We start from the raw sequence: 24417 nt of genomic DNA on the forward strand, positions 1-24417 counted from the left end.
AGCGGGGGGTCCGTGCACACCCCTAGAAAATAGCCTGTTTTGTCCATCATGTGCTTCCTCATCCTCATCATTTTGATTTAAACAATCTACATTTGTGGGAAACTGCAGCCTAGGGAAGGGGAGAATTTCACTCAATCTGCATTTTGATATGAACTGACCCAATTACCCTCCAGAATTCACACTGCTCAGAATTTTTCAGTGGAATCCCCTCAAAAGCACCAAGAACTGTACAAATTTTGTATATTAGGGGAAGGTGCAGATAACACACACATATTAATGGGAAAACGTAAGGGGAATTTACTTGGAAAAATAGGTATACTGGGCAAAAATGTGTATATTAGGGAGAGATGGACACAAAAATGCATGCAGTTTTTCCATGGGAACTGTTGTTTCTTTAAGTTGCAAACTGATGCAGAAATGGAATGAAATGAATGACTGGTAAAATGAGAAAGTGGAGAGATACCAACATTGACAGATTTGTTCATCCCTCTATTGTATCCATGGATCTTTCTTCAACTAAGTGATTCCTGTACAGCAGAGGTGGGCAGGAAGTACATCACCAGATGTTTCAGACTTCAACTCCCAGCATTCCTGACCATTGACCATGCTGGCAGGGACTCCTGGGAGTTGAAGTCCAAAACATCTGGATATCTACCTTTTGCCCTTCCTTCCTGAACAGGGTAAAGACACACTGGCCCAAAGTGCCTTGGAGTTTTATTTATTTATTTTTATTATTACATTTATATCCCACCTTTTTTCCTCCAAGGAACCCAAGGCGGTGTACATAATAATCCTCCTCTCCATTTTATCCTCACAACAACAACCCTGTGGGGTAGGTTGGGCTGAGAGGCTGTGACTGGCCCAAAGTCACCCAGTGGGTTTCCATGGCTGAGTGGGGACTAGAACCCTGATCTCCCAACTCCCAGTCCAACACTCTAACCACTACACCACACAGGAATTGAGAAAACATTCATGATCTGTGTACTTCATGACTTTGCTATGCACAATTTAAGTTAATCGCATGAAGATCAGCAATTGACTGATGCAACCATATTCTCCACTTACAACTATTTTAAAATTACCCTGAAGTGTATTTCGTTCCAGTCCTGTGTAATATTAATCACCACTTCATTAGATTCATTGGAAGGGGAAGTGGGGAATTTACAATAGCAATTTCTAATTACACTTTAGAGTTATACCAAGATTGAAACAAGGGACAGGGAACATTGTAAACATAGTCCACTATTAAATTAATTAGCGTTAATGGTAACTTAGAGGAAGGGAAAAACCCAGTGTGTCAGCAATAACTTCTCCCATGAGGACCCCAAGTAAAATACTATCAAAGCAACTATCTAAGGCTTGCCATTCAGTGAATTTGTATTAAGAGTTTGTTAATTGCAAAATAAATGTAGAATTAAATTAGATGGAATTTAGTTTTATATGGCTGTCTTTAGTGCAAGTTCTTTAGCAAAGGAAAAGAGTAATATGGTCCCAAGCATGGCAATTTTACAGTTTGTTTACCAATAGCCAGACCATTTCTCCACAAATGCTGTCAAACTGCAATTGTAAAGATCCAGGGTTGTAAATAGTACAATTAGAGAGCACTCCTATGCATATTTAGACAGAAAAAAGGACTACGAGCTTTATCACATCAGCGTTATACTGTGCAATCACTGCGAATTGCGTGCAAAGGACTCCGAAGTTTTCCAGTTTATTATCTGCCTTGACTGTGAAGTACTCCCATGCATCCTGCTTTAATTGTGCTATAAAGGGAAAAGACATGCCCTATTTTGCTACTAGTTTCTGAGCGTGTTTTCCGAGCAGCCACTGGGGCACAGGACCAGGATTTGATTTGAATTAAACAAATGCTTACGTCTGCGTAAGCTTTAAAGATAAAGACTTCAAAATTGGCACAGTAATAGATATTAAGGAGAGCTTTAAGCATACCAAATTTGAATCAGATTGGGTCATCCGTTGATTTTTTATGATTTTTTTTTTACATTTCCCCCCTTAAACCCTTTGCAAAGGATCTTAGGAGCGCTGCCGCCCCAGGTGTGATTTAGCAACAACAACATTGGCCCGCTAAGCACTGTAGGGGATAATTTGAGGGAAACAGGTATGTGGGATGAAGCTATACAACTCCCAGCCATTTAGGCCTGTTTTTGTTTTGCTTTTTGTTTTGTCTAAGCATGCATAAGATTGCACTTTTAGTATAATTAGCATGGGTAAGCCACTTGGTGCCCTGTTTTGGACCACAACTCCCATAATCTCTGCCCATTGGCCATGCTAGCTGGGGCTGATGAGAGTTACCATCTTAAATATCTTGAGGGTATCAGGTTCCTTAACCCTGATAGGTATCATCTCCATCAGCACATACCAGTGTAAAAATCCAAATGTTAAACATTTACAAGAAGTGTATTTTGTCATATATTTAGTAGGGGTGTGAAAAGTGGGTCTTCTCTGCCTCAAAATCCAATCTGGAGCTCCATGGAGGTGATTCTCTGCCTCAATTTTGGAGCCCCTCCCGCCCTCCACCGCATCAAATTACCCTTGAAGAACCGTTCAGTATTTGGGTAAACTGGTATTAACAGAAATGCTTACAGCTCCCTCGTTTTTAAAGATAAAGAGGTAAAACATGGCCCAATGATAGCTCTTAAGGATGACTTTAGCCCCACCAAGACTGAATCAGATAGGTTCATGCACTGATTTTTTAAAGGAATTTTTAAATGGAAATTAACAAAATGCTTACATCTGCATATTTTTATAGCTAAAGAAACATGGCAAGGTAATAGCTCTTAAGAAGGGCTTTAGCTCCACCAAGTTTGAATTAGATCAGTTTATGCCTTGACTTTTGAGGAATTTCCTTTTTAAAATCCCCATTCCAGCCTTCTCTAACCTGATGCCCTCCAGATTTATTAGATGGAACCCCACCCCACCCACCCACCCCACACTGCCACTAAAATAAAGAGCCTGCCAAGTTTTCTCACTCACCAGCTTGCCCGGCAGCACTTTCACATTGTGGAAATGTGGATGATTGACTTCTATGTGTCTCAGCAGAAACACACTCCCTCTCTCCCTCCCCTCTCCCCCCAGAATCAGCAGTCAGTTAGTGTTTCCCACTTCGCTGAACACTGTGATTGGAGGATAACACCACTGTAGCTATTCCTATTGGTTAGCCATAGAAATCAATATCAAGTCAATGTCACACCACTCAGCATCTTCCAAATATGGAGATACACACACAGCGGGAGAATTCCGGGGACTGAATAGGCATGTCTCCACTCTGATATTAATCGATGGGTTTGGAAGCGGCCAATCTCTGCTCTGGAAGATCGAATGCTCCGTGGATGTTTGCAGTTAACAGATAATTCCGGGGTGGAGTGCACATGCCTACTATTTACTAGGGATGCGCTCCTCTCCAATTAGAATCGGAGAATCAGAAGTGAATTGGCCTGCTCCGCCTTGCCCAGAAGCACGGCGAAGAGAAGCGGCCATAGGCGGAGCGCTTCTCTTTTTGCGGAGCGCTCCGACCGCCATTTTGGAAAATTTCGCCCATAGGATTGCATTGTGGAAAAGAAAAGGGGATAACTGTGTTGTTTTTTAAGCTATCTTTCTGAAATTTCGTGTGCTTAGAGAGTCGTGGCTGGGGGTCATTTTGAGCCTACTCTCAGCTCTCTGTGTGGTGCGGTTCGCTTGCTATATTTTTTAAAAAAATCGGGTAAAAAAAGCGGGAGAGGTACCTTTTTGAAGTGCTGAAAGGCAGAGTCATGATCACATGATCCCACAGTTGGAGGAAGGGATAGGCAAAATGGGATACTAGTAACTTGGGATACTGGGAAACTTCTATTTCTTAGTCTGAACGGACTTTTCCCAGTGTTTCCCAAATGCACAAACACAACCTGAAATCATATACTAAGCAAATAAATAACAGATAGGAAACACAGCACTGCTACCCACCATAACCTTGGTGAACAACTGAATAGATGTGGTGCAAGGGGATGAGGTCCCCTAGGGCATGTGGATGTGCCCAGTGCACACACTCTCCTGCCCTTGGAGGGTCATCTCAAAGCCCTCCAAAGAGTAACCAGTGGAGAGAGACTAATGCCTATCATGAGTTGAAGTGTTAGTTTGCTTCTTAAAGACTGGTCCCTAGACAGGGCCAGTCAAATTGGCATATCCCCCTCCCCCTGGGCACGTCCACTTTCCTCTTACTGGTAAAAGACAGATATAGCCTTTTTAAAAAAAAATCTTCCTGTTGTTTATTCAGCAACACTGCTGCTTTTAATTCTACCCGTCTTGTTTATTTATTTATTTATTTATTTATTTATTTATTTATTCCATTTTATATTTACACCCCATAGCCCAAGCTCTCCTGGCTTTTCCTCTTCAGTGAGGTCAGGCAGGCTTTCATTGTGGTTCAACTCCTTGTTGTTGTTGTTGCTATTAATATTAATTAGTACTGCTATTAACATTATTATTTTGTTGTTTAGTAATGGCTGTGATCACAGTGCAGTCAATCAACTCTGAAGCAAGGATCACAAAGCTTTACTCTTATCCTCCTAGCCTCCTAGTAGTTATGGGATGCAAAAGCAAAGGCGTCTCTCTGTGCTGCTCCCGCCTCACAGGGATGGTTTGCATTACTGGCTTTGAAACTATCCTTGACTCACTTCCTTGTGCCCCAAGAAATGTCTGCTCCATGCCTGCCTGCCTGCCTTCCCCCACCCAGGGTGCTACTGTGGTGGGGCATCTGCCGGGACTGACTCCCCCATACTAGATCTATGGCATATCTCTGCCGGGCTCTCTGCCCCCCTGTCCTCCTCCTCCTCTGTGACTGCCTCGCAGGGATGGTTTGCACTTTGCAATGCATGACTTTACTGCTGGCTTTGAAACAAACCATCCTTGCCACACTTCCTTATGCCCCCAGAAATGTCTGCTGCCTGCCTGCCTTCCCTCCCTCCTCCCCTGCCCACCTCAAAGGGATGGTTTGTGTGTGTCTTGCTTTGACTCAGGGGATAAGTCCTTCCTGCGCTCACTTAGACTTTTTGAAGTTCCAAATCAATTTCTCAAGTGTGGAAGAAGATTCATATAGGTTTATCTCTACTCCCCAATTCATGGCATGTTGGGATTTCCTTTGAAATGGCCCCATTGAGCTGTCTGCAGCTTTAAATCCCTGAGATACTGGGGTGTCTGATTTTCAAATATTCCCCAAAAATCAGGGGATGATGGGATTTGCTTGAGTCTTGGCATGCATGTGTATACATACATGAGGTGTCATGGTGCCTAATTTGACATTTCTAGCGTGAAAATTGACGTAATTCTAGCATGGGACTTGATTTGGGGTGAGTTAAAAGGTTAAAGCCCCGCCAAAAATCAGGGGATAATGGGATTTGCTTGAAACTTGTCATGGATGTGGATCTAGATGGCATCTGTGAGGGTGCCCACTTCAATTTTTTTATCTGTCAAAATGTCAGAGCAAATCCCATGTTTGAAAATGGGGTGTCCGATTTTCAAAAATTCCTCGAAAATCAGGGGATGCTTGGATTTGCTTGAGTCTTGCCATGCGTGTATCTGTCCATGAGGTGTCATGATGCCAAACTTGAGGTTTCTAACTTTAACAGAAAAAAAGTTGTAGGGTTTTTTGGATTTCAATGCAAGCCTATGGGGGAGAAAGCGGAGCTCTGATCCGGATCCGGAGCTTTGCAGCGGAGCGCAGCGGACTATAGGCGGATCGGAGCGGTGCGGAGTGGACCGATCCACAATTTGCGGATCTGGAAGAGAAGCGGATCGGGGGATCAATGCACACACCTACTATTTACCACCAGATTTCACCTGAAGCAAAAATTGAGAATAATTTGAAAGGACCCATTCTGGAAAATTGCCTAAAGAATTTCAAGAGGCATTAAAGGAGTTGCAGTGAGTCTTGAACAAATTCTAGGGATGTGTGTATGAGCAAAACGGAAGCTCGACTAACTTCTCTGATGTCAATCTTGAAGCTTGTTCCAATTTGAGTTTGTATCAGATCACGATCATTTTTTCTATACCTTTTCTACTATTAATGCCTTTCGCTTCTCTCCCCCTCACATTTGAATTTTTGCATCTCTGAATGGGAAATCCACAAGCTCCTAGGACAGCTGGCGCCCCTCCTGGACTCAATTCCTGAGAAGTCAGAGATGTGGACTAACGGAAAAGAAAATATTCTCAGAAGGGTAGCCATGAGTAAACATGAGGAGCCGGGAACTGGGCATGGAGCACGGTACTCTTCAGGAGTTTCATGCCTATCAGGGGTGGGAGGGGGGAACGGGAGGGTTTTTAAAAAAACTTATAATTTTTGCTTGAGTGCTCATGCACTCCATCTTTTCTTTCTTTTAAAAAAATGGCTGTCATGATGGCCGCAATGCCCAGGATGTTGCGCAGCCACATGTGGACTGAGGGGTAGGATCTCATAATTGTAAAATCATGAGATCCTCTCTCCTCCGTCTCGGAATGCTGGGAGATCTAGACATGGCCTGTGTGTGTGAGAGAGATGGGGGCATGTCTACACCACGGGAGGGAGACGGGAGGATCTCACAATATTCTGCTCACGAGATCCTCCCCTTTGTCCACATGTGTGCATGACATCCCGGGAGGAAGGAGAGATGTTTCACCCACCATTTTCTTTCTTTCTTTTTTAACAGAGATGAGCACACTTGTGCTCCAACAGAACTGTACGTAAAAAAAAAAAACTGATCCCATCCCCCACCCACCCCGCTGGGCATGGAGCGCCTGAAGTGCTCTGTGTCCCATGCCCAGTTACCACCTCCTTGCGGAGAAATGGAGGGATCATCTCTCCCTGATCCTGGATGCACAGGGACAATCAAGGGGCAACCCCAGGATATAGGGCTGGTGTAGACATGCCCAGCGAGAGAGAGAGAGAGAGAGAGAGAGAGAGAGAGAGAGAGAGAGAGAGAGATGCATATCATTAAGATTCAACTCTAGAGAGGTCTGAGCTCAATCCTTTTTGGATCCAGGGGTGGAAATAAATAATCCAGTATCTAGTTAGGATTCTACCCCCATGAGCAATATTTACTTTAATTCATCTCATTTGTTTAAATTAAGACCTTGTTTACACATGCATGTAGATCAATGGGGCCTCAGCTAGACTTACTGGATCTAGCGTGGCAGAGGGGTGAGGATCTCACTATATTTTTATTGCGAGATCTCCCCCCTGTTTACACATGACACACGATGACCTCGGAGGGAGAAGATGTCGCACCTGGCATTTTGTTTTGTTTTTGTTAAAGGAGAAGAGCGCACAAATGCTCGTGCGCAAAAGGTAAGTTTTTTATTTAAAATAATGTGTCCCTCTCCCCCCATCCCACCCCCAATGGGCGCAGAGCTCCTGAGGAGCTCTGCACCCCATGCGCAGGAACTGGCTCAAGTAACCACGAGGAGCTGGAACAAACCGCGACACCCACACACACGTTCCGCAGTCTCGGGATCAGCCCGAGACCACGGAAAAGGCAGGCCTAAAGTGTAGGATGAGATCCCAGGGCAAGGGAGGGATGATCCCTCCCTGCTCCCGAGAACCCCTGTGCATCATGTGGATGCACAGGGACGATCCCGGGGATCACTCTGGGATATCGCCCCATCTAGCTATGGCCTTGATTGTCTATACCTGATTGTTGTACACTTGGAGCTTATTCACACAAGTATGTTTATGACTTGATGACCAAAACACCAAGTGTTGACTTGGTATCTGTTGACTTGGGCCATCACAATTATAACACCACTTTCATATTGTCTCCCATCAGCACCAATGCTACATTTCTCAACTGTTTCTAAATGTATTGAGCTGCTAGTGATCAATTTGTGCAGTAATTAAGTGTAGCTAAATGAGGTTATGTATGTGCATGTTTGAACAAAACGTTGATGATCAGTAGCTGAATGTGCAGGCTGTCTCCATTGAAAAGCATCGTGTAGGGGTTAATATACATAAGGCCCTTTTGCTTTGGAAGTTCATGTCTTGAAAAAAGAAAGGTCTTTATCTATAACCAAGCCACTCACATTAGCAACAACCTGTCTTGTGAATATTGCATCCTATTCTTCTTTTAAATGAAGGCGTATCTTTCTCCTGTCTTCTGAGTTTTTGATTCCGTCCTTTTCAAAAGTAAGCACACCATAATTGTCTGCCTTAAAATTACTTTTTTTAAAAAATAAAATAAAAATCAGGCGCCACTTATTTCTCCCACTCCGAGCCAATGGCCAGCACCTTCAACTCCGCAACACACTGCATTTCAATTTGGTCTATTCTGTCCTTATTCAGAAATGAAACAGAAAGGAACACGCAAGAAATTCAGCTTCACCTGCTGAAAATGAAGCGACATTTCATTTCATTCACACAAGATTATTACCACCATGGGGGAAATAGAAACCAACAAAGAAATGAAAATGGCTGTTTCTGTTTCTTTGTTAAACATTCCAGCTAGTTGTTAATAGTAGGTAATTAGAAGTAAAGAACATATGATATGGAGTCAGCCAATGGGTCCAACTTGCCAAATCTTGTCTCATCTGACTGATAGGGCTCAATTTTCAAAGAACAGATGCTAGGGCTCAATACACAAGTAGCTCATGCCAATTGGAGTGCTAAAGGCCTTCCTTTCCAGTAACTCCGTATTCACTCATGCTGTTGATCCATGTGTTAAGCATATGCATGTGGAATTAACTTTGGAAATTCTTCAAATCTGGCATATATACAATGACACTTGGTTAATATTATTGAAGGAGAATATCATGATCCAAAAAGTAAAACGGAGAACAAAAGGCAGCCTAGGTCCATATATTTTTAAACAAATGGGCCATGAGAGTATAAGACAAGAGAAAAACCTCTAGTTTTCTATTTACACAATTTAAATAATTTAACAGTGAGTCAAAACTTTATTTGTTGAAACCAAAGGTCACTACGCGCAAACATTAAGTGAGCACAATAATCCAAGGTGTTTAATAAACATCTGTGGATTGACTGTCAATCAAATTATGAAACAAAAATTAAAAAATTCCTAAAGAAATGTACTCATAACTGAGTGATGGATATTCAATAATTTAACAACAAGGGGACTGTAGAAACTTAACAATCCATAAAAAACAACCTGAGTAAATTCACAAGTGATAGCTTAAATGGAAAAACAGCAGGAAAGTGGGGGAAACAGAACGAGAAACATTTACATAGTCTTTATGCCTTATATCAGTAATCCTTACAACAGCCCTGCAAGACTGATCAATATTATTGTCCCCATATATTCCATTACGTTATAGTACTGGAGTATGAAAAAGCAGAAATACATTTATTCTTGTATTGTAAAGATAAGTTTCGTTTTTGTTTTTTAAAAATGTTCTACTTTGCCTGAAAATTTTGGTGGGAAAATAAGAACTAAAGGCACGCCCATCTAGTTCAAGGTGCAAAGGTCACATTTATCCAGTAAGTAGTTGAAAATGTGTAGACACAGGGGACAGAGTATCTCTGCCCTAAGGAAGCACAAGGAGGGGATCTACACTAGTCAAGTTAACGTGTCTTACTGGTTTTAAGTTTGGTAGTATTTTGCCACATGACGTTCAGTTTGTGACATTTTATTGTTGTCTGTTCTCCAGTTTTTATTTTGAACTTCTCTGAAATAAGTCATTCTATTTGGTATGATGTGGTCGATTTCATCGTAGTAAATGGGTTTCCTGTAGTTCTTAATTAGCCAATCACATTCCTGGGGGGCATGTTTATGTAATTTCTGCACCCAAAGTTGGAGCTGTTTTTTTCTTTCAAGCCTCTTTTTTACAGACACTTTTAGTTTCACTTTTGGGAGGCTGCTGGCTGGATCATTTGTAAGTGGAGGATTCTCGGAGAGAAGAGGAAGTGGGAGGGGAAATTGGCAGACAGGGAAAAAGAACAAACAGATTTCTTTTCTTAGTGTGGCCAAAAGGAATGCATTCCCATGGAAAGAGAAAAGTAAATAAACATTTTAAAAAATGCTACGTTCTAAATCGTTCAAAAACAAAACATTCAATGACTGTAAAAACAATGTTTCAAATACTAGTGTAGATCCCCTCAAGGTCACAATAACCAATCCCTCTCTCTCTCTCTCAAGCTGGCAGCATCCACACAAGATGGATCCACACAATGCCCAGTCCCTATTTTAATTTTTCATAAAATAAAAAAATGGATATTAAAAATGGTCCCAGGTATACTGAACAATTATGGTTAGGATTAGTGCCATAAAAATGGTAGCAATGCCAGTATTTAATTATCTCTTTCTTAATGTTCCTCATAATAACTGACCCAAGAGATTCAGCACAACGGCAAAATAAATTTCTAAATTGTATCCATTAAGGAATAAAGTCCCAGACTTGCCCCCCCCCAAAAAAAAAAAACTTTGGGAAAAGTGACTCAACCAAGTGGGATGGAGAGATCCAAGCATTCACAAATATTATGAAAGAAATCAATTAAGAACAGTGTTATGTTTCTTTTAGAGGGAACATCAAAGAAATTGTAGGTGGGCACGGAAGTAATGGGGAAAGATTCATTATTGGTTGAACAAATATTGTTTGGAAGGTTTTATTTGCACTTTGTGTGGCTTTATTTGAATTTTGCTTCTTTTTTAAAAAATAAGTTTTTTAATCTGTTTTTATTCTGGGTTTTTTTTTCTTTTATTCTATTTGTCTGCCACTCTGAAATCCTTGAAAGGGAAGAAGTATATTAATGTTGTAAATAAATAAATAAAATAAGGGAAAATATACACAATTTGAAATGGGTAGATAACTCTTTTTTATATGTTACTTTAAAAATTGGGGTAAAATGAAAAATAAATTAAGTTCAGAAATATCCCCTTTGCTTCCAGTCTTGTTTCATCCAAATTTCCCTTATGTAGATAAACAAGAGCAATATGCAAAATGGAAACAAAAGGGGTTTTACAGAATGAGTGATTTCAATGAAAATAAAATTCCCCTCATTGTAGCAAAATTAGAAGAAAAGTGTCAAGGAATGCAAATGAATTGGATGGTTGTTCATCGAATACAATACTTTATTACAAATCATTTGGTAAAACAAAGTGCGATCAGAAACATGGCGAAGTTTGAAGGTATATTATTCACAAAATATTGAAATAGATACGAATATGTCAAATGGGCTGAAAATATTATGGAAAGCTGGTATTGGGATTCCAACAGAGCTAAAGGTACTGGATAAAGTATGGGTGATACAACTAAGGGACACATGTGGTGTGAGAGCCGATGTGGTGTAGTGGCTAGAGTGTCAGACTGGGAGTCGGGAGATCTGGGTTCTAGTCCCCACTTGGCCATGGAAACCCACTGGGTGACTTTGGGCCCATCACAGACTCTCAGCCCAACCTACCTCACAGGGTTGTTGTTGTGAGGATAACATGGAGAGGAGAAGGAACCACCTTGGGTTCCTTGGAGGAAAAATGGTGGTATATAAATGTAATAAATAAATAAATAAATAATAAAATGTATTAATAACTCTCTGGGAGAATACACTGAAATTGTTACACAGATGCTATATCACAACAGTAGGTTTGGCCAACACAAACAACACAAAATGTTGAAGAACCTTTAACCAGCAAGGGTGATGTATTCATATGTGGATGGACATGTCCTATTGTGTCACAGTTTGGGAACATTTAAATTCTAGAAATGGAAAATATATACATGTGACACCAGGTCTGGCCTTATTAACTATATGGGAAGAACAGAAATGCAAAAGTGACATTAAGGACATAAATGAGTTCATGCTGATGGCTGCCCGAAGAGGCATAGCCAAAAGGTGGGAAACTGCAGAACTTCTAACATTTCATGATATATGGAATTATGGCAAATAGCTATGGCAGAAAAATTGACACAGCAACTGAAACTAGCTAAAGGCGAAAGCAAAACATCTGACTTCTATAAAACATGGCAGCATTTTATTCTATGCGGTGATCAGGGGAAAACATAGCAGTATTTGTCAAAGCCTTTCATCAGATTATGGAAAAGAGACTAAATATAAGTTTGACATAAAGAATAATGATAAAGAAAACTTCTGAGCAGCCCATGGATTCCATGAATGTCTTGGACTTCAAAGTAAAGCGGAAAAAATATGAAAGGCATTTATGTATGCTACCCTCAATAATTTGATTTAAATTCAATGTATATTTATTTATGTATTTCCTTTCTTTTTATTCTTTTTCTCTCTCTTGATTTTGTTTTGGAAAACTAATAAAATCTTTATAAAAAGAAAAGGAAAGGAAAGCCAATGGCCAGTCCCTCTCCTTTAAGCAGGCAGCATCAACACAAAGTCACAATGGGCAGTCCACCTCCTTCATGGGGTCATTATCAGCATGAGTTCACAATGGCCAACCTTCCTCTCTGTGAACCAGGTGGCAATGGCATTTGAGCACAACGTCCCCCTCATGCACACAGAACAAATACTGAGACACATTGAAGCATGTGGGCTCTGTCTCTTTTTCGTTGAGACATTCAGGAGTATTTGAATCTCTCTCTTTGTGGGAGGGGCTCCAGTAGTGGAGAAGATCATCCTCAGCAGTCCTTTTTGGGAGCCCCCACCAAAGGAAGCGAGGTGCGCAACTACTAAGAAGAGGACCTTTTCTCTTGTGTCAGCATGGTTGTGGAATGAGCTTCCCAGAGAAGCTCACCTGGCACCAAAGTTGTAGTATTTCCTTCACCAAGGGAGCACCTTCTTATTTTCCCAGGCATTTTAGTCTTTTTGGTTTTTGTTGTTTCGAAACTGTTACCATATTTGAAAACTTTGCTTGCACCTAGATTTTAGTTTGGGTTTTACTTCTATTTTTATTGTAGTTTAATAATAATAATAATAATAATAATAATAATAATAATAATAATAATAATAATTTCCCCACAAAATGGTTCCCATGGAGGATGTGACTAATCACATAGTGGCCCTATTCAGAAGACACCTTAAACTATGGTGGTTAAGGCTTTTTTTTTTTGTTAACAAAAAAAGCCTTAACCACTGTGGTTAAAGCCTTAACCACCATGGTTTAAGGTGTCTTCTGAACAGGGTGAATGGCTGCTGTGGGTGCCTGGCTAATCAAAAGTGAGACCAGAGGCTGAGATGGAGGGGGAAATAGCAAGGCGAAGAGGTAGAGCAGAGAGAAAGAGCAAGGGTAGAGGTTGGATGGCAAGAAACAAGGAGGATGGGAGGGGACCAGAGGCTGGAAGGGAGGGGGATATATCAAGGGCAACTGGGTAACGAAGAGAGAAAGAGAAAAGCTAGAGGATAGAAAAAGAGAGAAAGAAGACTGCTGTAACATTTCCAAGGTTTTACTTACCGTATTTCTTCGATTCTAAGATGCCATCGATTCTAAGAAGCACCACATTTTTAGAGATGTTTATATGGGGGAAAAAGTATTCTGCCATGCCTGGCATAGCCTGGGCATGGGGAGGGGATTGCAGGCAGGTAAGGAAAGAGATGTGGCCAATTCTTATTGGGCCAATGGTTTGGGCGCCACAGGGCTGGGACAGGTTACAAGTAAGCCAAAAACAAGGCACTTACCCCTAGCGTCGCAGGCCCACGTTGCCTGGTGGGGGTGGGCCCTACCAGGTGAAGGGTACCTGCCGGGGGCGGGGGCCAACCAGGGAGCACTTGCAAGGGCCCAGAGGCTTCACCAGCTGCCACCACTTCTTGTGGGGTCTGGGAGGGGGTCATTCGTGAGGCGCCCACCTTCGGGCCAGCTCTAGCTGCCAGTGCTGAGGGGCCTCTTCCAGGCATGGCTAGATGGGCCATGGAAACTCCCTGAGGTGCGAAGGAGCAGGCCACACATGCACTACTGCTCCTGGCCCAGCGGAAGCCCCGCAGCAGCGGTGGAGAGAACCCCCCTGCCCTGCAGGCGCCCCGGGCTCCTCTCCCACATGTGTCACGTGAGAAAGGCGCAGCTGCGAGTCCCGGAGCGCGTCCCACACGCACCCTGGCCCAGCAACTCACCTCCTGGGCATCGCCTCCGTCTTCCAGGCCGGCGCTGCTGCACCTCCACCTCCGCGCAGAACCAGCAGACGCAGCTGTGGCATAGAAGCTGGCAGCACCCACCTGCCTCGCACAACCCTCCACGAGCCCAGCAGCGTCCGCCCGCCCGCCCGCCCCATGCACGAGGTGAGGTGCGTGCCAGGACCGACCTGGCTGGAGCCGCGTAGCTGTGCCCACTGGGCTCAACCCGATTGGCTGTGCTTGTGGTGCGGCTGGCGGGGCCCGCTTAGGGCTCAGAGCTCTGTTGGTGCGCGTGTGAGCCCGGTTAGCTCCGGGGAGCACAAATAGGCCCAGGGCAGCTGCAGATTGTCGCTGAGGCCCCCAATCAGGCCATGCGCATTCCCCAGCCTACATCGTGAGTGCAGAGCTGCTTAGGCGTGCTCAACAAGCCCTTGAGCCACCTGGGCATCAAGAGCAGGGTGGAGGGATAACAGCACACTTTGCAGGTGATTCTAAGATGCCATCGATTCTAAGATGTACCCTGTTTTTAGAGATGTTTATATGGGGGAAAAGTGTGTCTTAGAATCGAAGAAATACGGTAAAACATTTTTTAAGGAGGCAGAAAGGGGAGAACTTTGTGGACACCATTGGAAGTCCCCATGAGGCATCATGAAACCTCTTGGTGTTGAATTCGGGAACCCTAATAGAGTCATACCATTAGTCCATCTACCCAAATATTAGTGACACTGAGGCTATGGTTAGACCAGGCCTATATCCCAGGATCGTCCCGGGATCATCCCTGTACATCCAAATGACACACAGGGGATACCGGAAGCAGGCAGGGATGAGCCCTCCATTTGCCTGGGATACTCCTTAGGTCTAGCTAAGGCCTGCCTGGCAGAGGCTCTCCAGGGATTCAGCCAGGATTCCTTCTTAGCCCTACCCAGAGAAGCCTGTGATTTCACCTGGGACCGTCTCCATGCAAAGCACATGTTCTACCAATGAGCTGTAGTTCTTCCCATAGAATTCAACCTCCATCTCCAGGTCTGGTGGAATTGGGTTGGTGGATCTTGACAGACAATCCTGGCTCAAGGTGTCTGGCTCATCCCACCAGATATCCTTAGACATACAATGGACACTGGGGGGAGGTACACCCCTCAAGCATCAGCGCAGCTCTGCCTCTGGCATCTGCTCCATTTGTCATCATTCCTCTTTGCAGACAACTATTTCGCACTGTGCCCCTAAATGCGGTTGTCTGGATTAATTTTTAATCATATCTTGTATATTCCGTTTCTACTGTTTCTACCCCAACATCAGCCTTTGTATAATGAGCTTTCCAGTGATCAGCAGGTTGAGTCCACACCCTATTATAGTCTGCCAAGCAGAAATGGATAAATCTATTAAGTCCAGCTCAGCTTGTTCCATCATACTGACAACCTCACATGAACCTGCATTTATCAGATCCTTTCCAAAGAGACACTCCTGACTTTGGCTGACAGCTAAAATAAAATCTCTATGACCAAGCTGTGGGTGAATAGATCTTTAATCTCTCTTTAATTACTCATTAATAATCCAGTTCCTAATTTCCCTCTTTTTCATACATGAGACAGAGGAGAGAGAGAAAGAGAGAGAGAGAGATTGATAAAAGTGTGTTTACCAGGAGATCAGACTAATGTAAAAAAAAAAAAAAAAGACTGCTGCTCTAACAAATTTGTTACTCTCTTGCAACTTTTAGAGTCAAGATTAAATTTAAAATGACAGATGTACAAAACACCACTGATAAATGTTGATAGCTGAATTTCTTTTTTTAAAAAAAAAAAAATCTTTAATGGAAATTCCTCAGATATTTTTTGGCCAAGCAAGTCCAATAATCCAAAATATTTCCCATAGTCAAGTCTCCCACTGTCCTACTTACAACTCCCGATGGAACAGAATGTCCAGGCAAGCCACCTGGAGCAATGAAGGTGGAAAATATCAGCCCAGTAGAGTCACCTTGATGTAATTTGTGTTGGTCTTTCTCAGGTAGAGATGTGAGGTTCTGAGGTCTATCCATCAAGTTTAGCAATGGTGCTTTCAGCAATGCACTGGGAAAGAACGGCCCACATCGCCACGCTGTCAAGAAGCACCAATATCAATGGGCTGACCTAGGTCCATTTTGTCAGATGCTTGACCTGCCACCACCACCGTTCACCCCCAATAGTAGCACCTCATGAGCTTCTTATGCAGCTCGTGAACATCAGACACGTGCCTGGCAGCTGTCCGCCCTCGTCTGAGCCTCCATTGTGCACAACAATGAGGGCTAGGGAAATTATGGATGTTGTGGTTGCCTCACTGGGTCCAGGAATCTGATGGATTCCCCAGCATCTGCTCCCCTGGACCCAGTTGGTAGCCCATTGTGTGTTCACAGGCCCACAGGTTGAGATCTGCAAAATCTGCAAATCTGGGAAGCTGAAGACCATTCGGGGATACAGAAACTCAATGTATGTATGCCAGGAAATGTTTTTATTTATTTATTTATTATTGTATTTATATCCCACCTTTTTTCCCCTCCAGTGAACCCAATGTAGCATACATAATCCTCCTCCTCTCCATTTTATCCTCACAACAACAACCCTGTGAGGTAGGTTGGGCTGAGAGTTTGTGACTGGCCCAAAGTCACCCAGTGGGTTTCCATGGCTGAGTGGGGACTAGAACCCGGAACTCCCAACTCCCAGTGCAACACTTTAGCCACTACACCACACTGGCTACACCACATGCCAGTCCTGCAACACTGCCACCTCCAAATCTCTGGAAAGATGCTTGTGCACTAGCTGAAATGTTCTCTCATTGCTCCTAATGTAGCTTGAATTTATTTATTTATTTATTTATTTATTTATTTATTTATTAGATTCATATCTATCCTACGGGTTCAGAATAGGTTATTTTAGCAGTGTCCCCCACCCCATAGCAGTTTCCTCCACAAATGCAAACACTCCCTGCCAAAATAAAGTATGTTCCAATCCACGTCTTGCACTATAGAAAGCTGCATTCTACAACCTGCAAAAAGAACACTGAAGTCCTTACGTCCTTATGAGGACATGTCCTCATGTCCTCTGGTTTGCTAGTATAAGGCAAGGCAATGGGTTTTATGGGACACTGAATTCACACTCCCACCCCCGGCCACTGGAAATCTTATTCCGCCATCCTTCAGCTTTAGTAGGCTTTGCCCATTCACTTTCAATCTTATCTTCATAGTCATAAGGACTAGAAACTTGCTTTAAAAGTACAAAAAGAAAACTGAAAATTCCAGGAAGCATGATTCTATGTCCAATAATATACTCCATGAATCCCCCCTGCAATGCTTCTGTGGAATGATAGCACTGATAAACAGCATAAACCAATGCATGATTACTTGGAAGTAAGTCCCATTGAGTTCAATGCTACTTACCCCTAAGTCAGTGGATATAGGGACACAGTGATCTCATATCTACTGCATGCCCAAAATATCTAGTCAGACAAAAGAGACCGTTAAAATGAAGAACTCACAGCCTGTGGTGATGCATCCTTAACAGGATTATGCCACCCCAAATTTCCTCTGGGTTTCATTGGAAATACTTCAAAAAGTGTAGAATTAAACTTGTGGATGTGACTTGAGATCTCCCGGCTTGTACTAGCAAAAGGCAGAATACCAAAGAACTCCCCAAACATTTTTTTTTTAAGCGCTGGCTCACCCTATGATTTGTGTATCTTTGAGAAACTGGCAAGGACATTAATGCACTTTATGTGGCTGGCATCTAATGTATCAGAAAAGTCTGGGATACATTTATGAGGAATGAGCTAGGAAGAGGGCATTCACAGTAAGTTATATCAAGAAGCTATAATGCATGACAGGTTCAGATTAATAAATACAAGGGCTGGAAACACACACACTCACACAGACTTAAACTGTAATACTGATGAGGGAAAGGATGGCTCTGGTACTGTTAGAAGAGTTTGTTTTCTTATATCTACAAGAACAGCTTTATTCATTTTTCTAGGCCATAAATCAGAATTGGGGAACCTGGGCTGTGGTAAGTGCAGAGGTGTTTTAGAGCATCATCAGAGGAGTGTTTTATAGCAGGCTCATTACTGGCCACTCACGGATTTCTTATTTTATTTATTTACTTATTTATTTATTACATTTTTATACTGCCCAATAGCCAAAGCTCTCTGGGCAGTTCACAAAAATTAAAACCATAATAAAACAACCAACAGGTTAAAAGCAGAAATACAAAATACAGTATAAAAAGCACAACCAGGATAAAACCATGCAGCAAAATTGATATAAAATTAAAATACAGAGTTAAAACAGTAAAATTTAAATTTCAGTTAAAATTAAGTGTTAAAATACTTCAGCTGGCGACGAAAGGAGTACAGTGTAGGCGCCAAACGGACCTCTCTGGGGAGCTCATTCCACAACCGGGGTGCCACAGTGGAGAAAGCCCTCCTCCTAGTAGCCACCTGCCTCACTTCCTTTGGCAGGGGCTCATGGAGAAGGGCCCCTGTGGATGATCTTAAGGTCCGAGCAGGTACATATGGGAGGAGGCGTTCCTTCAAATAACCTGGCCCCAAACCATTTAGGGCTCTAAATGTCAATACCAGCACTTTGACCTGGACTGGCAGCCAATGAAGTTGTAAAAGGACTGGCGTAATGTGATCTCTCTGGCCAGTCCCTGTTAGTAAATGAGCTGCCCTGTTTTGTACCACCTGAAGCTTCCGTTTTCAAAGGCAGCCCCATGCATAACGCATTGCAGTAATCCAAACAAGAGGTTATCAGAGCATGGATAACTGTAGCTAGGCTATCTCTGTCCATATAAGGGCGTAGTTGGTATATCAACTTAAGCTGATAAAAGGTGCTCTTTGCCACTGAGTTCACCTGTGCCTCAAGTGACAGTGATCCAAGAGCACTCCCAAACTATGGACCCGATCCTTTAGGGAGAGTGCAACCCCGTCCAGGACAGGGCAAACATCACCTTGCCGGACAAATGAACCACCCGCTAACAGTACCTCCGTCTTGTCTGGATTGAGTCTCAGTTTGTTAGCTGTCATCCAGTCCATTACCGTCCCCAGGCACTGGTTCAGAACAGGCACTGCCTCACCTGGGTTTGATGAAAAGGAAAGGTAGAGCTGGGTATCATCCACATATTGATGACACCTCAGTCCACATCTCCGGATAACCTCCCCCAGCGGCTTCATGTATATGTTAAACAGCAAATGGGATAAGATAGAGCCCTGTGGAACCCCATGTCTTAGGAGCCATGGCACAGAATAATAATCCCCCAGCATCACCTTCTGGAATCGGCCATCCAAGTAGGAGTGGAACCACTGCAACGCAGTACCTCCAACTCCCAGCTCAGACAACCTATCCAGAAGGATGCCATGGTCGATGGTATCGAAGGCCGCTGAGAGGTCCAGGAGAACCAACAGGGTCACACTCCCCCTGTCTTTCTCCCGACAGAGGTCATCCCACAGGGCGACCAAGGCAGTTTCCATTCCAAAACCAGGCCTGAAACCCTATTGAAATGGATCTAGATAATCCGTTTCATTCAAGAGTGCCTGGAGTTGTCCTGCAACTTAATTTCTGTGAATCCTTTTCATTACACCATCCACTACTCGCGCATTTCTCTGTCACAAAAAAGTCCTGGAAAATCCCATTTTGGCGGCTGTAATGAAACTTGCCACCATTTCCTGCTGTGTGCAGGAAAAGCAGTGGGATAAAAATGCCCACTGAATGGGTCACATGGTCGTTGCTTTCTTCCTCTTTCTTTCCCGTATGAAGAAAGAGGAAGCTATTCATCCCTATTGTGGGACAGAAGCAGGAGGCAAAGCGACAGTAAGGAAATGTGATCTCTCCCCACCCCGTCTGATGACACTCTATATAAAAAAAAGGAAGACCACCTTAGCCACCACCTACACTTCAAAAGGTAAGTAGAAATCCTGTCCTCCTCTCCAAGGATAAAATAATTTGAAAATTGTCTCACCTCTCCTAGGCCTTAGCTAGACCTAAGGTTTATCCCAGGATTGTCCCAGGGTCATCCCTGCCTGCTCCCGGGATATCCTGTGTGTCATTTACATAAACAGGGGGCGTTGCTAGACCTACCGGGTGTTCCGTCGTTGAGGAGCGGTGAAAGCGGCTTTTCCCGTTCAGCCGTGACGCCTCATGATCCACACCTGCCTTCGATTTATGGCGGAAGTTTGCGCCGGTTGTGCTGCTGCCGCCGCGAGCACGGTTGCACAGCCACACCGGCCTGATTGCCGCGGCTTTTTTTTTCGCTCGCTGCACGGTTTGCGCACGTCCGAAAGACCGCAAACTTGCGCAGCCGTCAGCGATGCCGCCGCCGGCCCTGGCGGCGGCAGCGGCGGCAGTGCCAGTGCCAGCTGAAGTGCTGCTGGTGCTGTTGAGGGTCAACATTGATGCGCTCACTTCCTGATGGGGGTTGTGGCGGGTGTCATATGACCCGAGGTCAATCGTCTGCATGGCCACTCTGTGCCTACATCTCCCATCATGCCTCTGAGGTGTCGGCGGCGATGACCGCCTCTGTGCCCTGTGCCCCATCCCAAGGAGCCAACCCACATCTGGCAGAAACAGCTGCGCCAGCGGAAGCGCATTGTCCGGATGCAGCATATCAGGGCAGCAGAGGTGGCTGTGTGTGCGCGTCTGTGCGGGAAACGATAGCCAAGAGAGGGCAACTATGCTCCCTGACGAGGACCGTGACGATCTTTGCGCGGCCATAGCCATGCTGATCTTGCTTCTGTCGGAGTATCAGCGCCTCCGTGCACAGGTGGCTGCCAGGCGGCGGCAGTTGCGGGAACAACTGGGGAGGTGGCTACTCCGCCGCAGCAAGCTGCGGGCCGCCCTCTGCCGAACGAGGCTAGCCATGCTGGCCGCGTATGGCGACTACGTCCGCGAGACACGCCGCCGCTTCTGGGTCCGGCCGAGGAGCAAGGACTGGTGGGAGAACTTTGTCCTGAAGGAGTGGGACGATGAGCCATTTCCGCATGAGCAGGGGCACCTTTTTTGAAATCGTGGAGGAGTTGCGGCCGCATCTGGACAGGAGGTTGACTGTCATGCGTAGACCTATCCCAGTGGAGAAACGCCTAGCCATCACCCTATGGAGGCTGGCTACCCCTTGCGTCTACAGGACCACAGCAGAGCAGTTCGGGGTAGGCTGCTCTACGGCGGCACAAATAGTCCTGGAGGTGTGCTTTGCCATGGAAGTGACCCTCCTATCTCGTACAGTCAAGATTGGGAACGTGGCAGAGGTGAGTGGGGGATGGGGGATGGGGTGGGGGAATGCGCTGGGAACAGGCACTCACTTTTGCGGAGGTCCGCAACTTCGGAACAATGGCGCTGTCACTAATATGCCCTTTGTGTTTTCTGCCCCACAGATCATGCATGGTTTTGGGGAGCTGGGGTTCCCTCATTGTGTGGGCGCGGTGGATGGCAGCCATATTCCTCTCCAAGCTCCGATACACCAAGCCTCAGAATACATAAACAGGAAGGATGAGTACTCCATGATTCTGCAGGGGACCTGCGACCACAAGGGGCGGTTCATCAATGTGGAAATAGGATGGAGCGGCAAGAACCATGATGCCTATGTCTTTGCCAACTCAGGCCTCTGTGAGACGATGGATGCAGGTGTCTTCGTGCCTACCCATCCAACAATCAGATTGCACGGCCAGCAGATTCCACCCCTCATTATTGCGGATGGCGCGTACCCTTTGCGTGAGTGGTTGATGAAACCCTATGGTGGGGCACTCACTCCACAGCAAGCCCACTTCAACCGCTGTCTTAGGCGAGCACGCCTTGTGGTGGAGCAGGCGTTCGGCCGCCTCAAGGGGAGGTGGCGGAGCATAGGCGTGCGCCTGGAGCTGGCCGAAGAAAACATCCCTTCGGTCATCAGTGCTTGCGTCATCCTGCACAACATCTGCGAAACCAAGGGGCACGCCATGCTCGTGGAGGCGGCGGAGCACAATTCTGTTGAGCTGGCTACTCTGGGCGAGCCCTACGTCAATGAGGCCAATCGCCACACCCGGGAAGGGCACAAGGTGCGGGATGCTGTCAGAGAGTTCCTGTGGGCTAACCGCCGCTGACAGCCTGCCTCATAAAATTGGACTGTGCTTCTTCCCCTGTGCAGTCCTTCCAGTCCTTTACCCCAGAGTAACAGCCGTATGCCCACTTGTGTGCAATCAACTCTAGGCTATGTACGCCCACATGTATGCAATAATATATATGCTATGTACGCCCACATGTATGCAATAATATATATGCTATGTACGCCCACATGCATGTTATTTACTGTTTACTCTGTACAGCACCATCTACAGTGATGGTGCTATATAAATTAGTAATAATAATAAACTCCAGTCAAACTGCGCAACGTGAAATCATCCTAAATGTAGCCCGAAGGGCAAACCGTGCTTATCACCATCGTCCGCTTATTTGCGGACGTCCGCAATCTCGGAAAACGTCAACAGGGGGAGCGTATGTCTCCGAAGGGCAAACCGTGCTTATTGGCATCGGCCGCTTCTTTGCGCATGTACGCAGTTCCGAAAAACGTCAACAGGGGGCGCGTACGTCAGGCCTACCCCGGTCAAGATGGAGCCTCGGAGGGTCGCCTACTGGCAGGAGCCCGAGATGGAGATGCTCCTTGAGCTCCTCCTGCAGTCTGGAAGGTCGGAGCGCCTCATGAGGAGCTCCAGCCTCCAGACTATTGATATTTTCAGGAGGGCTGCAAGGAGCCTCTCCATCGCGGGCTACTCCCGCACTGCTGAGCAGTGCCGGAGCAAGTTTAAAGGCCTAAAGGCGGCCTTCTTTGAGGCTCTGGAGTGCTACCGGGGTAGCCCTCCTAGGAGAGCCCAGCCCCCCTTCTACACCCTCCTGCACGAGTTGTGGGATCGGGCTGGGCGACCCTCGTGGGAGGAGCGCCGGCCAACAAGTAAGTACCCTTTGTATCACTGTGCCCCATCCCCCAACACTGCAGCCATGCTGAAGCTGCCCTGCACCACCTGCTATAATCATTGCCTGCCCCTCTGTGTGGTGGTTGCACTCAGCCTCATGCCAGTGCCTTGGCCAACTTGTCATTTCTCCATCCCAGCCCATGTATAATGCATGTTGGCAGCCAGGTGCAAAGCCCATCCCCCATCCTGGTTCCATGTAGGCAGTGGCCCCTAGAACTGCTTACCATGCCCATGTAATGTGGGTTCCAATGTGGCATCTCATTGCGCAATGAATGTCCTGGCCCACTAACTGATGCATACCTGCCTATTACCTTCACAGGGCTTCAACGTGCCCGCCTCCGGGCTGTGTGCCAGGAGGAGCCTGTTGCAGCTGAGGAGGAGCAGCACCCAGCAGAGGAGGGCAGTGGGGAGGGAGGCCCCCCTCCTGAGGCGGCCCCCCCAGAGCAACCTCCCTGCAGCCCACCCACCGCACCACCTGGTAAGTCCACAGCCCTACCACAAGCAGGGGTTGGTGCTGGTTCCACGCACCTTCTGTTTGGGGGCTTGGGGAAGAGGCTGCATTCATTGGAGAGGGAGTGGTGCACATCAGTCTAGTGGCATCCAAATGAACACGTATGTGGCCTCCTCCCTGCCAGGTTGTGCACCATTCCACCTGCCCACCCACTCCCTCACTACAGTTCTGGTTGTGCACTCCCCACTCCCATCCCTCACCTCCTCAACACCCCTTCTTTTCTGTGACAGGTGATGGAGCTGCTGTGGCTGTGACGCCAGATCTCATGCGGTCCTTCAGCCGCTTAGAGGGGGCGGTGCGCAGAACAAGTAAGTAGTGACTCTAGTGTTTGGTGTGCTCATGGGGGGGTGCTGCAGCATACATCACTAATACCATCTTTCCTTTCGCAGTGCGCTCCTTGGAACGGAGGGTCACCCGCCTGGAGCGGGACGTCCGGGCCATAAAGACATCCTGCAGGCAGGATGCTCACGACCAGCAAGGCCCCTGACTGTGGCGTTTTTATTTTTTTATTACTGTGTTTGAAAATAATGGTTTTCATTAAAATAAAGCTTTCCTTTGTTGTTGTTATAAAAAATTAAAAATTTTCTAATGTTTATAAAAAAAAATAAATCTAATATATTTTGCTTAAAGGTGTGTGTGCGCTTCTATGCAGTGCTTGGCCAGGGTCCCTGGCAGGAGTAGGAGGAATGGTGAGCCACCCCACCCCACTCCACCCCACACTCAATACTACCTTCCCCCCTTCATGGGGAGTAGGGCTGGCGCTCCTTGGGATTACGCTTCGGCCACTCCCTGCGCTGCTGCTTGGCAGGTGGGCTGTGTGGTTCCCCACGCACTGCAGGGGGAGGTGCTGCAGGCTCCAGGTGCCTGCTCCTGGCCTTTCCATTCCCCCCCACCGCTGCTGGGGCTGCCTTGGCCCTGGTCTCAGGCCCCACAGCCGGTGGGGCTGCCTTACCCTTGCCGTGAGTCC

The 24417-nt window shown here is 45.6% G+C and overlaps 1 protein-coding gene across 1 annotated transcript; it reads left to right on the plus strand.

Annotated features, from left to right (window-relative positions):
- Positions 1-20969: 20969 nt before the first annotated feature.
- LOC134403054 (uncharacterized) lies at positions 20970-24079 on the plus strand. Its single transcript, XM_063133106.1, has 5 exons — positions 20970-21241; positions 21368-22027; positions 23259-23417; positions 23681-23758; positions 23840-24079. The coding sequence occupies exons 1-4, from the start codon at positions 20978-20980 to the stop codon at positions 23702-23704; spliced, it is 1107 nt and encodes a 368-aa protein (XP_062989176.1). The 5' UTR covers positions 20970-20977; the 3' UTR covers positions 23705-23758; positions 23840-24079.
- Positions 24080-24417: the final 338 nt, after the last annotated feature.

This window comes from Elgaria multicarinata, chromosome 8 (assembly GCF_023053635.1).
Source record: "Elgaria multicarinata webbii isolate HBS135686 ecotype San Diego chromosome 8, rElgMul1.1.pri, whole genome shotgun sequence".
Taxonomy (NCBI): Eukaryota; Metazoa; Chordata; class Lepidosauria; order Squamata; family Anguidae; genus Elgaria; species Elgaria multicarinata.